The 13,902-nt window shown below is 38.9% G+C and overlaps 1 protein-coding gene across 1 annotated transcript; it reads left to right on the top strand.

The window, feature by feature from the left end:
• Positions 1-400: 400 nt before the first annotated feature.
• On the top strand, positions 401-1,186 carry LOC104220845 (uncharacterized). The gene has a single exon (XM_009771836.1). It carries the CDS (start codon positions 401-403, stop codon positions 1,184-1,186), a length of 786 nt encoding a protein of 261 aa, XP_009770138.1.
• The last annotated feature ends 12,716 nt before the right edge of the window (positions 1,187-13,902 follow it).

Genomic DNA, 13,902 nt, shown 5'->3' with positions numbered 1-13,902 from the left:
GACTCCTTTTTAGCAGCAGTGGACTTATGTTTTACTTTTCTTGTTAGTTTTACAACATTATCACTTAGTAGTGGACCATGTTTTTCACTTTTCATAATATTCTCCCTTATCTATTAGTTGCTATTTTTTAGACTTAGCAGTTAAATCGTAATCCTATAAAAGGCAGTAGGTGTTCTTGTTTTCAAGTGAAGTGAATTGAGCAGTAAAAAAACTTTCTGTTGTATATCTCTTTTATTGCTTCTGCATTTGTTTCCAACATATTTTGGTATCAGAGCAATTAGAAAAAGAAGTGGGTTACAACATAAATCTTCTTCTTTTCAATTTTCAGGTTTCACTCTAACTCATGTGCATCAAATAGTTAAGTTAGAGAGACAATTCTAAACACAAATCAGAGACCAAAATGGCAGCAAATTCAAACTCTAACACTAACTCCCAACATCTTCCAATTTTCAAAGGGGTGAATTATCATTTTTGGAATCTTAAGATAAAGACTCTCTTCAAGTCTCAGGAATTATGGGACTTGGTGGAGAATGGATTTCTAGACCCGGATGAAGGCCACGCACAACGGCTACGGGAAAATCGCAAGAATGATTCGAAGGCACTGTTTCTGATTCAACAAGCCCTTGATAATGATATCTTACCCCGAATTTCAGCAGCAGAGACTTCCCATGAAGCTTGGGAATTTTTGCAGCAGGAGTATATGGGAGATAAGAAGGTAATTGCAGTAAAATTGCAAACTTTGCATCGTGATTTTGAAACTTTGAGCATGAAAAATAATGAATCGGTGCAAGATTATATGTCTAGAGTCTCTTACATTGTTAATCTCATGAAATCTTATGGGGAGATTGTAAGTGATGAAATTGTTGTAGCAAAGGTGTTGAGGTCTTTAACCAATAAATTTGAGCATGTGGTTGCTGCAATTGAAGAATCCAAGGATTTATCTGATTATTCATTTGATGAATTAATGAGTTCCTTGTTAGCACATGAAGATAGGTTAAACGGGTCTCATGAGAAAATTGAAGAAAAAGTATTCCAGGTGAAAGAGGAGGCATCTTTCTCTAGAGAAAAATCGGCAATTTTTTCTGGCAGAGGTAGAGGAAGAGGTGGATTTTGTGGTCGAGGTCGAGGACGCGGTAGAGGCAGAGGTCAATTTACTGAGACACGTCAGCCCAATAATGACATGTAATGCCGATATTGCAAGAAGTACGGTCATATTGAATCATATTGCTGGACTAAGCAAAAAATGAGCAGAAGCATTCCAATTTCTCAGAGAAAGTAGAGGAAGATAGTAAGTTGTTCATGGCTCATTCTCCAATTTCTAACTCTTCTGATGGTGTTTGGTTCATTGATAGTGGATGATCGAACCATATGTCTGGCACAAGGTCTTTGTTTAGAGACCTCGATGAGTCACAGAAGAGTGAAGTTCGACTTGATGATGACAAGCAAATTCGAGCCGAAGGCAAAGGTACCATAGCCATAAAGACAATACAGGGTAATGTAAAACATTTCTATAATGTGCAATTTGTTCCTAGTTTGGCTCATAATTTACTAAGTGTTGGACAATTTATGGCTATTGGTTACTCTATTCTGTTTGATAATGGAGAATGTATTGTTAGTGATAAAAAATTTGGTCAGACTATTGCAGTTGTGCATGTGACACAGAACAACATGTTTCCCCTTAATGTTTCAAATGTTGTGAAAAATGCTTTAGTTGCTAAAGGTGTTAATGAAACTCAGCTTTGGCATCTTCGCTATGGCCATTTAAATATTAATGGGCTAAAATTGTTGATTAAGAAGAATATGGTTGTTGGGTTACCAGAAATTGGGGAGCTTGATTTGTGTGAAAGTTGCATTTTTGGGAAACAAAGTAGAAAATCCTTTCCCGTAGGACAATCATGGAGGGCTACATGTTGTCTTGAGCTTATACATGCTAACTTGTGTGGACTAATGAAGTCTGAATCACTTGGTGGGAGTCGGTTTTTTCTGCTATTTACCGATGATTATAGCCGTATGAGTTGGATTTACTTTCTGAAATTTAAATCAGAAGCTTTTGAGAATTTCAGAAATTTCAGAAATTTCAAGGCACTCGTGGAGAAGCAATCAGGCTGCAACATAAAGATTCTTCGCACAGATCGTGGTGATGAATTTTTATCTAATGACTTTAATTTATTTTGTGAAGAGAATGGAATTTGCAGGGAGCTTACAACACTGTACACACCACAACAAAATGGAGTTGTCGAGCGAAAAAATTGTACGGTGGTTGAGATAGCCAGAAGCTTACTTAATGCAAGAGAACTTCCAATTCATTTTTGGGAAGAGGCAGTGGCAGCAGTTGTGTACCTCTTAAACATCTCTCCAACAAAAGTAGTTTTGGATTAGACTCCATATGAAGCATGGACGGGACGAAAACCACGAGTAAGCCACTTGAAAGTCTTTGGTTGTATAGCTTATGCTTTGGTTAATTTACGCTCTAAACTTGATGAAAAATTAGAAAAATGCATTTTCATTGGTTGTAGTCCTCAATCCAAAGCATATAAACTATATAATTGATTATAGACTATAATTGTGTATTTTAGTCACTTATTACACTCTAAGTTATTGTACTTTAATTGAGTTTGAGCTTTAATCGCTAGTGTTTTGCACTAAATTTGTGTTTTATTCCTTGTAGGAGTGATTTCGAGCTATGTAGATATTATGGAATGAATTCAAGTGATTTGGAGCTTTGAAATCTGAGTAAAAGCCTAAGATATTAAGTCGGGATCGTGTTCGAAGGTCATGTACCAAGTCCGCATGTTAAAAGAGGACAAAATAAGTTCACTCTGAGAAAATTACACTACTGCGCCACATGGGACGCCGCAGGGTGCAGCGCAGCAGTGTAAAAACTGCCTGACAAGAAAAATGCGAGGTTGCCGATAAACTCCATTGGCGCGCCGCATGGTGCGGCGCGGCTGTACAAATTTCACAGAGCTGGAGTCCTATTTCGTGCAGGAGAAGGTATTTTCGTCTGGGCCCGACCCTACTTGGTATATATACATGGAAAAACATTATTTTGGAGATCTAACAGACTTTTGGCACATCTTAGACCTAAGGAGAACACAAACCACGTTTGGAGGAGGCTTCTAACTAGTTTTTCTTCTCTTCTCTTCCTTTAATCTCATAGTTTATTAGTTCTAGAGTTTTGGGTGCTACAAGAACATTGTAGTTTAAAGCTTGAATTATTCTTATTATTTTATCATATTGGTTTATGTATTCAATCTTGTGCTTAATTATTTGATTGCTTGATCACCAATTGAATACTATCTACGAATCTAGGATTGAACTCGGGAGAGAGAATTCTAGATTGCATATAAGATTGAGTAGAGCAAGATCTTAACTCTTAGGGAGGGCGGATTTGCAGTTAGGATAGGAATATACCTAATCGCCTTGCTTGGTTACTATACAGGAATTATTAATGCGTTCTTGTTAATTCTAATTCCATAGGAATATAGGCGTTAGGTTATCTTGAATACGCGAGTTGTACTTCGGGAGAAGGCTACTAACAATATTAACCCTATCAACCAATAAACTAGATAAATTAATTAGACGATTTAAGTGGAAAACTAATCTGGATTGTTAGCTAACCCATAACTCTAGAATATTCAACCACATTGAATTCGCTATTAAGCTTGTCGTTGTTTTCTTTGATCTCTTAATTTGTTACTTTAGATTAATTTTAGTAAAATATTCATACTTTAGAATTCGCTTGAATAGATTAATTATTTGGTTTAATTTAGTTGATAGTTAATCACAAGTCATTGTGGGTACGATATCTGGACTTACAATCATATATTACTTGTCGACCACGTATACTTGTGTGTACGTTTGGGAGAAACCATAATCCTACTAGTGGCAAAGTGATTATCAACAGGAATGTGATGTTTAATGAAGAAGCAGCTTGGGAGTGGAATGACAAGAAGGAAGATTCATCCGTCCATATTCCATTTCACACAGAAGAGGAGCATATGGATATACTTGAATCAGGAAGTTCGAATCCTTCCTCTCCTGGTAGCAATAATACTGATTTCTCTTCTCATGGAAGTACCAAAAATTCTACTCTAGCAAGCTCTCATTCTCCAACTTTGACATCATCTAGCGAAACTCCACCAACAAAGTTCAGATCACTGAAAGATGTTTATTCAGCTTGTAGTTTTGCCTTGTTAGCTGTTGATCCACTGTGTTATGAAGAAGCTGCAGAGCAACCAGAGTGGAAGAATGCAATGATTGAAGAGATTCAGTCCATTTAGAAAAATCAGACCTGGGAGCTAGTTGATTTGAAGGGAAGAACGTTATCGGGATAAAATGGATTTTTAAAACAAAATACAATGCTGATGGAAGCGTCAAAAGGCACAAAGCTTGACTTGTTGCAAAAAGATACTCCCAACAACAAGGCATCGACTTTGAAGAGACGTTCTCACCAGTAGCTCGCTTTGAAACGGTTAGAACTATTCTAGCCATGGCTGCTCAACTTGGTTGGCCTGTGTACCAATTTGATGTTATGTCTGCTTTCCTAAATGACGACTTAAAAGAATAAGTATATGTTTCCCAACCTGAAGGCTTCATTTCTAGTGAAGGCAAGAGCAAAGTATATAGATTGAAAAAGGCATTATATGGTTTGAAGCAAGCTCCTCGGGCATGGTATAGTAAAATTGCCTCTTTTTTTCAAGAGAACCAGTTCAGAAGAAGTGAGAATGAACCTACACTCTATATGAAGAAGCGAGGTAATGGTGATTTTCTGGTTGTCTGTCTTTATGTAGATGATATTATATATTTGGGCTCTTGTGAATTGATTGTTGCTGAATTTAAGAATTGCATGATAAGTAAATTTGAGATGTCCGACTTAGGTATGTTGCATTATTTTCTTGGGCTTGAGATAAAACAAGGTCTAGATGGTATTTTTATTTCGCAAAGAAAATATGCTACTGAACTTTTGCAGAGATTCAACTTGCTGAACTATAATCCATCTCCAACGCCCATGAATATGAATGAGAAGCTGGTACTCGAAGATGGTACTGATGATGTCCATCTCATTGAAGAAGTATTAGGCATGTGACTAATAAAAGTTTCTTTGGTTTGGTAGCCAACCTTGTTGACTTGGTTTGGTTAGGTGTCCAACCTTGTTGAATTAGTTTGGTTTGGTAGCCAACCTTGTTGAATTTCTTTGGTTTGGTCGCCAACTTTGTTGAATTGTGAAAAGCGTGTGTAAATTATCAAATATTGTAGGCTTTAGAGAGTGAAGCTTTGGCTATAAAAGGAGAGCTTCAACTCTCATTTCTTCACACCAACAAAGAGAGAAAGAAAGAGTGAGGTTTCACAGATAGGGTATAAGAAAATAGTCTGTAAAGAAAATAGAGAGTGGACGATATTGTAGTGAGGTGAGAATATCAAAAGAGGGTTATTTCTTTTGAGTGTTGTAGTGATTTTTGGAATATTTTACTCGGACCTACAAAGTGTAAAATTCCTTACTATAGTGATATCAGTTGCTCCTCTCGGGGCCGTGGTTTTTTCCCTTATTAAAAAGGTTTTCCACGTAAAAATCTTGGTGTCATTGTTACTCTTTTATTCTTGTTAATTACCGTATCTCGGTGCTACATTATTATTTCGCTTTTATTACCGTGAATATTATTTTTGTGGGGGTTTATTCCCAACAACTGGTATCAGAGGACAGGTTCTGCTCGTTCACTGAAATACTATTCAGTATCGGTAGTACTATACTCGGTGAAAAATAAAAATGTCTGGAGTAAAGTACGAGGTAGCAAAATTCAACGGAGATAACGGTTTCTCAACATAGCAAAGAAGGATGAGGGATCTGCTCATCCAACAAGGATTACACAAGGTACTAGATGCTGATGCCAAAAAACCTGATACCATGAAAGCTGAGGATTGGGCTGACTTGGATGAAAGAGCTGCTAGTGCAATCAGGTTACACTTATCAGATGATGTGGTAAATAACATCATTGATGAAGACACTGCACGTGGAATTTGGACAAGGTTGGAAAGCCTATACATGTCCAAAACGCTGACAAATAAATTGTACCTGAAGAAGCAGTTATACGCCCTACACATGGGTGAAGGTATGAATTTTTTGTCACATTTAAATGTGTTTAACGGATTAATCACACAGTTTGCCAACCTCGGAGTGAAAATCTAGGAAGAAGATAAAGCCATCTTGCTATTGAACTCGTTGCCATCTTCGTACGTAATTTGGCAACAACCATCCTGCACGATAAAACTACTATTGAGTTGAAAGATGTCACGTCGGCTCTTTTACTCAATGAGAAGATGAGAAAGAAGCCTGAAAATCAAGGACATACTCTTATCATAGAAGGTAGAGGCAGGAGTTATCAAAGGAGTTCGAACAACTATGGTAGATCCGGAGCTCGTGGGAAGTCAAAGAACTGATCCAAATCACGAGCCAGAAATTGCTACAACTGTGATCAACCAGGTCACTTCAAAAGAGATTGCCCAAATCCAAGGAAGGGCAAAGGTGAAACTAGTGGCCAGAAGAATGACGACAACACAACCGCCATGGTGCAAAACAATGATAATGTTGTCCTCTTTATAAATGAGGAAGAGGAATGCATGCAGTCGGAATGGGTGGTTAACACAATGGCATCTTACCATGCCACGCCGGTAAGAGATCTTTTTTGCATATATGTAGCAGGTGATTTTGGCACAGTGAGAATGGGTAACACAAGTTACTCAAAGATTGCAGGGATTGGTGACATTTGTATCAAGACAAATGTTGGATGCACATTGGTTCTAAAGGATGTGCGACATGTACCTGATTTGCGGATGAACTTGATCTCGGGAATTGCTTTAGACCGAGATGTATACGAGAGCTATTTTGCAAATCAAAAGTGGAGACTCACTAAGGTATCATTGGTGATTGCAAAGGGAGTTGCTCGTGGCACGTTGTACAGGACAAATGCAGAAATATACCAAGGTGAATTGGACGCAGCACAAGATGAGATTTCTGCATATTTGTGGCACAAAAGAATGGGTCATATGAGCGAGAAGGGATTGCATATTCTTGCGAAGAAATCACTCATTTCTTATGCCAAAGGTACAATAGTAAAACCTTGTGACTACTGTTTATTTGGTAAGCAACATAGAGTCTCATTTCAGACATCGTCTGAAAGAAAATTGAATATACTTGATTTAGTATATTCTGATATTTGTGGCCCAATGGAAATTGAATCAATAGGCGGTAACAAATATTTTGTTACTTTTGTTGATGATGCTTCACTAAAATTATGGGTTTATATTTTGAAAACCAAAGATTAGGTGTTGCAAGTTTTCCAGAAGTTTCATGCTCTAGTAGAAAGGGAGACGGGTCGAAAGCTAAAGCGTCTCCGAAGTGACAATGGAGGTGAGTACACTTCAAGGGAATTTGAAGAGTATTTTTCAAGTCATGGGATCAGACATGAAAAGACAGTTCCTAGAACCCCGCAGCACAATGGCATAGCCAAGAGGATGAACCGCACCATTGTGGAGAAGGTGAGAAGCATGCTTAGAATGGCTAAACTGCCTAAGTCATTCTGGGGTGAAGCAGTTCAGACAACCTGTTACCTGATCAATAGGAGTCCATCAGTTTCGTTGGCGTTTGACATCCCAGAGAGAGTTTGGACCAACAAGGAGGTGTCCTACTCGCATCTGAAGGTGTTCGGTTGCAGAGCTTTTGCACATGTACCAAAAGAGCAGAGAACAAAGTTGGATGATAAATCTGTTCCCTGCATATTTATCGGATATGGAGATGAAGTGTTCGGGTATAGATTGTGGGATCCTGTAAAGAAGAAGGTCATCCGAAGCAGAGATGTAGTCTTCCGAGAAAGTGAAGTTGGAACTGCTGCCGATATGTTAGAAAAGGCGAAGAATAGTATAATTCCTAACCTTTTTACTATTCCTTCTACTTCTAACAATCCCACAAGTGCAGAAAGTACGGCCGACGAGGTTGCCGAGCAGAGGGAGCAACCTGGTGAGGTTATTGAGCAGAGGGAGCAACTTGATGAAGGTGTCGAGGAAGTGGAGCACTCCACTCAGGGAGAAGAACAACCTCAACCTCTGAGGAGATCAGAGAGGCTAAGGGTAGAGTCATGCAGGTACCCTTCCACAGAGTATGTCCTCATTAGTGATGAGGGGGAGCCAGAAAGTCTTAAGGAGGTGCTGTCCCATCCAGAAAAGAAGTAGTGGATGAAAGCTATGCAAGAAGAGATGGAATCTCTACAGAAAAATGGCACTTACAAGCTGGTTGAACTTTTAAAGGGTAAAAGACCACTGAAATGCAAATGGGTCTTTAAACTCAAGAAAGATGTAAATGACAAGCTGGTCAGATACAAAGCTTGATTGGTGGTTAAAGGCTTCGAACAGAAGAAAGGTATTGATTTTGACGAAATTTTCTCACATGTTGTCAAAATTACTTCTATTCGAACAATTTGAGCTTAGCAGCTAGCCTAGATCTTGAAGTGGAGCAGTTGGATGTGAAAACTGCATTTCTTCATGGAAATTTAGAAGAGGAGATTTATGTGGAGCAGCCAGAAGGATTTGAAGTAGCTGTAAAGAAACACATGGTGTGCAAATTGAATAAAAGTCTTTATGGATTGAAGCAGGCACCAAGGCAGTGGTACATGAAGTTTGACTCATTCATGAAAAGTCAAACATACCTAAAGACCTATTCTGATCCATGTGTATAATTCAAAAGATTTTCTGAGAATAACTTTATTATATTGTTGTTGTATGTGGATGATATTTTAATTGTAGGAAAAGACAAGGGGCTGATAGCAAAGTTGAAGGGATATCTGTCCAAGTCATTTGATATGAAGGACTTAGGCCTAGCACAACAAATTCTAGGGATGAAGATAGTTCGAGAGAGAACAAGTAGAAAGTTGTGGCTATCTCAGGAGAAGTACATTGAACGTGTACTAGAACGCTTCAACATGAAAAATGCTAAGCCAGTCAGCACACCTCTTGCTAGTTATCTAAAGTTGAGCAAAAAGATGTGTCCTACAACAGTGGAAGAGAAAGGGAACATGGCTAGAGTTCCTTATTCTTCAGCAGTCGGAAGCTTGATGTATGCAATGGTATGTACTAGACCTGATATTGCTCACGCAGTTGGTGTTGTCAGCAGATTTCTTGAAAATCCTGGAAAGGAACATTGGGAAGCAGTCAAGTGGATACTCAGGTACCTGAGAGGTACCACAAGAGATTATTTGTGCTTTGGAGGATCTGATCCAATCTTGAAGGGCTATACAGATGCTGATATGGCAGGTGACATTGACAATAGAAAATCCACTACTGGATATTTGTTTACATTTTCAGGGGGGAGCTATATCATGGCAGTCTAAGTTGCAGAAATGTGTTTCACTTTCAACAACTGAAGCAGAGTACATTGCCGCTACAGAAACTGGCAAGGAGATGGTATGACTCAAATGGTTCCTTCAAGAGCTTGGATTGTATCAGAAGGAGTATGTCGTCTATTGTGATAGTCAAAGTGCAATAGACCTTAGCAAGAACTCTATGTACCATGCAAGTACCAAACACATTGATGTGAGATATCATTGGATTCGAGAAATGGTAGATGATGAATCTCTAAAAGTCTTGAAGATTTCTACAAGTGAGAATCCGGCAGATATGCTGACCAAGGTGGTACCAAGGAACAAGTTCGAGCTACGCAAAGAACTTATCGGCATGCAAACTAGAAGACAGTACTACCTTCTCTAGATGAATGAGAATGGAAGGGGAGATTGATGATGTCCATCTCAATGAAGAAGTATTAGGCATGTGCCTAATAAAAGTTTCTTTGGTTTGGTAGCCAACCTTGTTGACTTGGTTTGGTTAGGTAGCCAACCTTGTTGAATTTCTTTGGTTTGGTAGCCAACTTTGTTGAATTGTGAAAAGTGTGTGTAAGTTGTCAAATATTGTAGGCTTTAGAGAGTGAAGCTTTGGTTATAAAAGGATAGCTTCAACTCTCATTTCTTCACACCAACAAAGAGAGAAAGAAAGAGTGAGGTTTCACAGACAGAGTATAAGAAAATAGTCTGTGAGGAAAATAGAGAGTGAGCGATATTGTAGTGAGGTGGGAATATCAAAAGAGGGTTATTTCTTTTGAGTGTTGTAGTGGTCTTTGGAGTATTTTACTCGGACCTACAAAGTGTAAAATTCCTTACTATAGTGATATCAGTTGCTCCTCTCGGGGCCGTGGTTTTTTCCCTTATTAAATGGGTTTTCCACGTAAAAATCTTGGTGTCATTGTTACTCTTTTATTCTTGTTAATTACCGTATCTCGGTGCTATATTATTATTCCGCTTTTATTACCATAGATATTATTTCTATGGGGATTTATTCCCAACAGGTATAAGTGAAGCAAATGCTTCTTATTTTAGAAGCTTGGTTGGTGGTTTAAATTGCTTATCGCACACAAGGCCCGATGTAGCGTTCTCTGTCATTTTGATTTCAAGGTTCATGCATAGTCCCTTAAAGCAACACCTAGGTGCAGCCAAGAGGATTTTGCGATATGTTGCTGGCACAACAAGTTATGGAATTTTTTACTCAAAAGTATCAGATTTCAGGTTAGTTGGCTTTACTGATAGTGAATGGGCAGGTAGCTTGGATGATCGCAAGAGAACATTTGGTAATGTTTTCAATCTTGGTTCTGGAGCAATCTCATGGAGTTCAAAGAAACAAGATATAGTGGCTTTTTCATCTTTGGAAGAAGAATACATGGCTGCAACTACAGCAAGTTGTCAAGCTGTCTGGTTAAGAAAATTGTTAGCGGATCTTCAACAGGTGCAGATTGGTCCAACTGAAATATGGTGTGACAACAAGGCAACAATTGCTATGACAAAGAATCCTGCTTTTCACAGTAGAACAAAGCACATTGACACTCACTATCACTTCATTCGCAATCTAGTCATTGGTGGAGTAATCTCAATGGAATTTTGTGGCACAAATGATCAAGTTGCTGACGTTCTTACGAAATCGCTGCCTCGCAACAAGCACGACTTCTTCAGACTACAAATGGGCGTATGTGATTTTGAAGAAAGGGGGAGTGTTGACTAATTCTTCAAAACAGTTCAGTTACACATGATTTGGTCGTGACTCCTGTTTAGCAGTAGTGGACTTATGTTTTACTTTTGTTGTTAGTTTTATAGCATTATCACTTAGTAGTGGAACATGGTTCCCACTTTTTCTCATATTCTCCATTATCTATTACTTGCTATTTTTTAGACTTAGCAGTTAAATTGTAAGCCTATAAAAGACAGTAGGTATTTTTGTTTTCAAGTGAAGTGAATTGAGTAGTGAAAAAAATTTCTTTTGTATTTCTCTTTTATAGCTTCTGCCTTTGTTTCCAACAGAATCATCAGGAAAAAATATCTTTGATTAGCGACTGTAATAATGACCACGACCGGAGGTGGTTCGAGAGATACATTATAATACCGACCACATGCCTCGTCAATTCAGAGAGTATGACTTTTCCGGAGAAGTGGAATCCCAACTGTAAGTACTTTTTCTTAAACTCCCTAGCTTTTATCCCATGAATTCCTCTGATTTCTTCCTTTGGATTGTAGATGTCTCCCTTGATTTTAGAGGGGTCGACAACATAGAAGAGTAGGTATTTGAGATATTGGGGTTTCCTTCTTCAAAGTAAAGAACATCACTTTCGGGCATAAGCTGAGAGTCAAATCCCACAAACTTCCACGTCATGGTCCTCCTGGGAAGAAAAAGGAGAAGCGGGAGAAACATCAATCTCTCTCAAGGGCTAGATTACCCAATGTCGATGGCGCTGCATAGAGAACAGCTGAGAAAAAAGATGGCCACCCGTGGTTAATAAGAACACTCCCCATATTAGGCCTCTAACTGCTCGCTACCGCTTAAGTGAGGAAGTTAAAAGTGACATGGTCTTGGTTATGGTCGATATGGAGGAAGATACTCATCCCGGAGATGAGAGGTCACTTACTACAATAAATCTGGATGGAGATTCCGAAATTCCTATCCCCGAGGGTCCGCTCGATGAGAGGATGCCCGTTGTTCGAATTATTGGACCCGAGAAAAGGGGCTCTCGAAGCAACATAGTGCCACTCCCGATGGGTCACCGCTGCTGGAGGATGGAGGCACCCTCAGTTGGCGATGATGTAGTGTTGGCACAGGGTTCTCCTCCCACCATCTTGTTCACCCTTCCCAATGACGTCAATATCATAGCGAAACCTTGGCATGCTATTTAATGTTTGCACCAATAGGTCGGCCCCATAGAGAAGGAGAAAATGGTGTAGTATGATATGGAATGGTTGATGACCCAACTTGTGTATGGAACCATCAGGGTACATTTTATTTTCTGCCCTATTTCAGATTATTATCTTGATATTTTATAACTTGCATGACCTATTGGCTACATCATGCAACATAACACAATCACTTCGGAGACTTTAAAAAGACTCAAAATTGATATGTCCAAGTTTAGCGCGAACAAAGAGATGTGAAAATTGATGATAGCAGAGGTCAGAGGGCAAAAGACCGAGGTTGAAAGGTTCAAATATGAGGAGGCCCTATAGCTGAGGACAAAAGTTGTTGAGTATGTCAGAGAGGCGATATAATGTACTCTCGGGATCTCGCTAGAAAAAGCTTCAGGATGAGAATTGGTGTACTCTCGAGATCTAGCCAAAGCAAATGAGAAAATTCGAACTCTTAAGGCCGAATTGGTTAAGAAGGAGGAGGTTGAAACTGAGCATTATTCCTAAAAGGAGGCGCGGGAGAAAGAGTTAAAAGTTGTCCTGGCCCTTTTAAATAAGCTTGCTTGGGCTAGCGTTGCCGACAGAGCTACCTAGAAAGAAGCTTATGATAAGATGGCCTAACGGTATTAGCAATTGGAGGAAAAAGTGGAGCTTGACAAGAATTAGGTCCCCTTGGAAACCCAATTGAATGTTCTCTATGAGGTTCATGCCGGAAAGACGGACATTCAAAGGAAAATCATAGATCTTGAAGTCGAAACGAAAGATATTTGGATCTCTTAGATTATCCTTCTCTCGATGGCCGAGAGTAGAGCCTTGATGTGGGTGAGGATAGCTTAGCAGGAAATTCAGGCAAAGATAACGAATGAGAAGAGATTTCGGCACCTCCACCATTTTCTCCTCTCCCAACTGCTCAACTCCCAAATATTGCCTCGTCGATCATCTGGACCTTCAAACCCCTTTCTTGATCCGAACTATGTAGCTAGTAGGCCTTATGGTTCTTAAGCATCGTATTTTGTACATCTGGGCTTATCATGAATAGAATTCTATTTTTGACGAGTTTTTGTCAGCATTTTTGTTTTGATTTCGAATATGTCATACTGAGAAATATTTGTATAGTTTATGTCTGGTTGTATGGACTTATGTTTTTTTTTGTGGTTTATTGTATTCAGAGCGATTGCACAAAACTGTTAAATATTTGACCTAGGTAAAAGACGGTCATTTTATATTATTCAATGTTATGAAGAGGATGTTTCCTTCTCATTTAGTCGTAAAGTGGAGTAATCGATCCCGAGTGACATCTTGAATGAGAAATACATCCAATTAAAAGACAATGATATATTCATTAACTCAAACGGAATAATCAGTCGGATGCATTGTCAAGTAACAAGCCTTTTCAATAGACTTAAACTTAATAAAGGGATACTTAACCTGAAATAAAATACAATGAGCCATTACGAGTAGGATTAATATTTCTACTAAGATGGCCGCTATCGGACTAGATGCAATACATGAATGATTTCTCGAGATAAATTTGCTCTGGTTGTATTTATCCGAGAAAGTCCCTTCAGTGTTTGCGCTTGAAATTTTTAAACCCCGTTCACTAATTTTGACTTGCATTTGTCCCGGACAGGTCCATGAA

The sequence above is a fragment of the Nicotiana sylvestris genome, chromosome 7, assembly GCF_000393655.2.
Source record: "Nicotiana sylvestris chromosome 7, ASM39365v2, whole genome shotgun sequence".
NCBI lineage: Eukaryota > Viridiplantae > Streptophyta > Magnoliopsida > Solanales > Solanaceae > Nicotiana > Nicotiana sylvestris.
Note: the sequence above shows the minus strand (reverse complement) of the source record. Positions and strands in the feature narration are given on the sequence as shown.

Bases quoted from the DNA above. Each gene is read 5' to 3' on its own strand.
- LOC104220845 (XM_009771836.1), top strand. From the start codon at position 401: ATGGCAGCAAATTCAAACTCTAACACTAACTCCCAACATCTTCCAATT.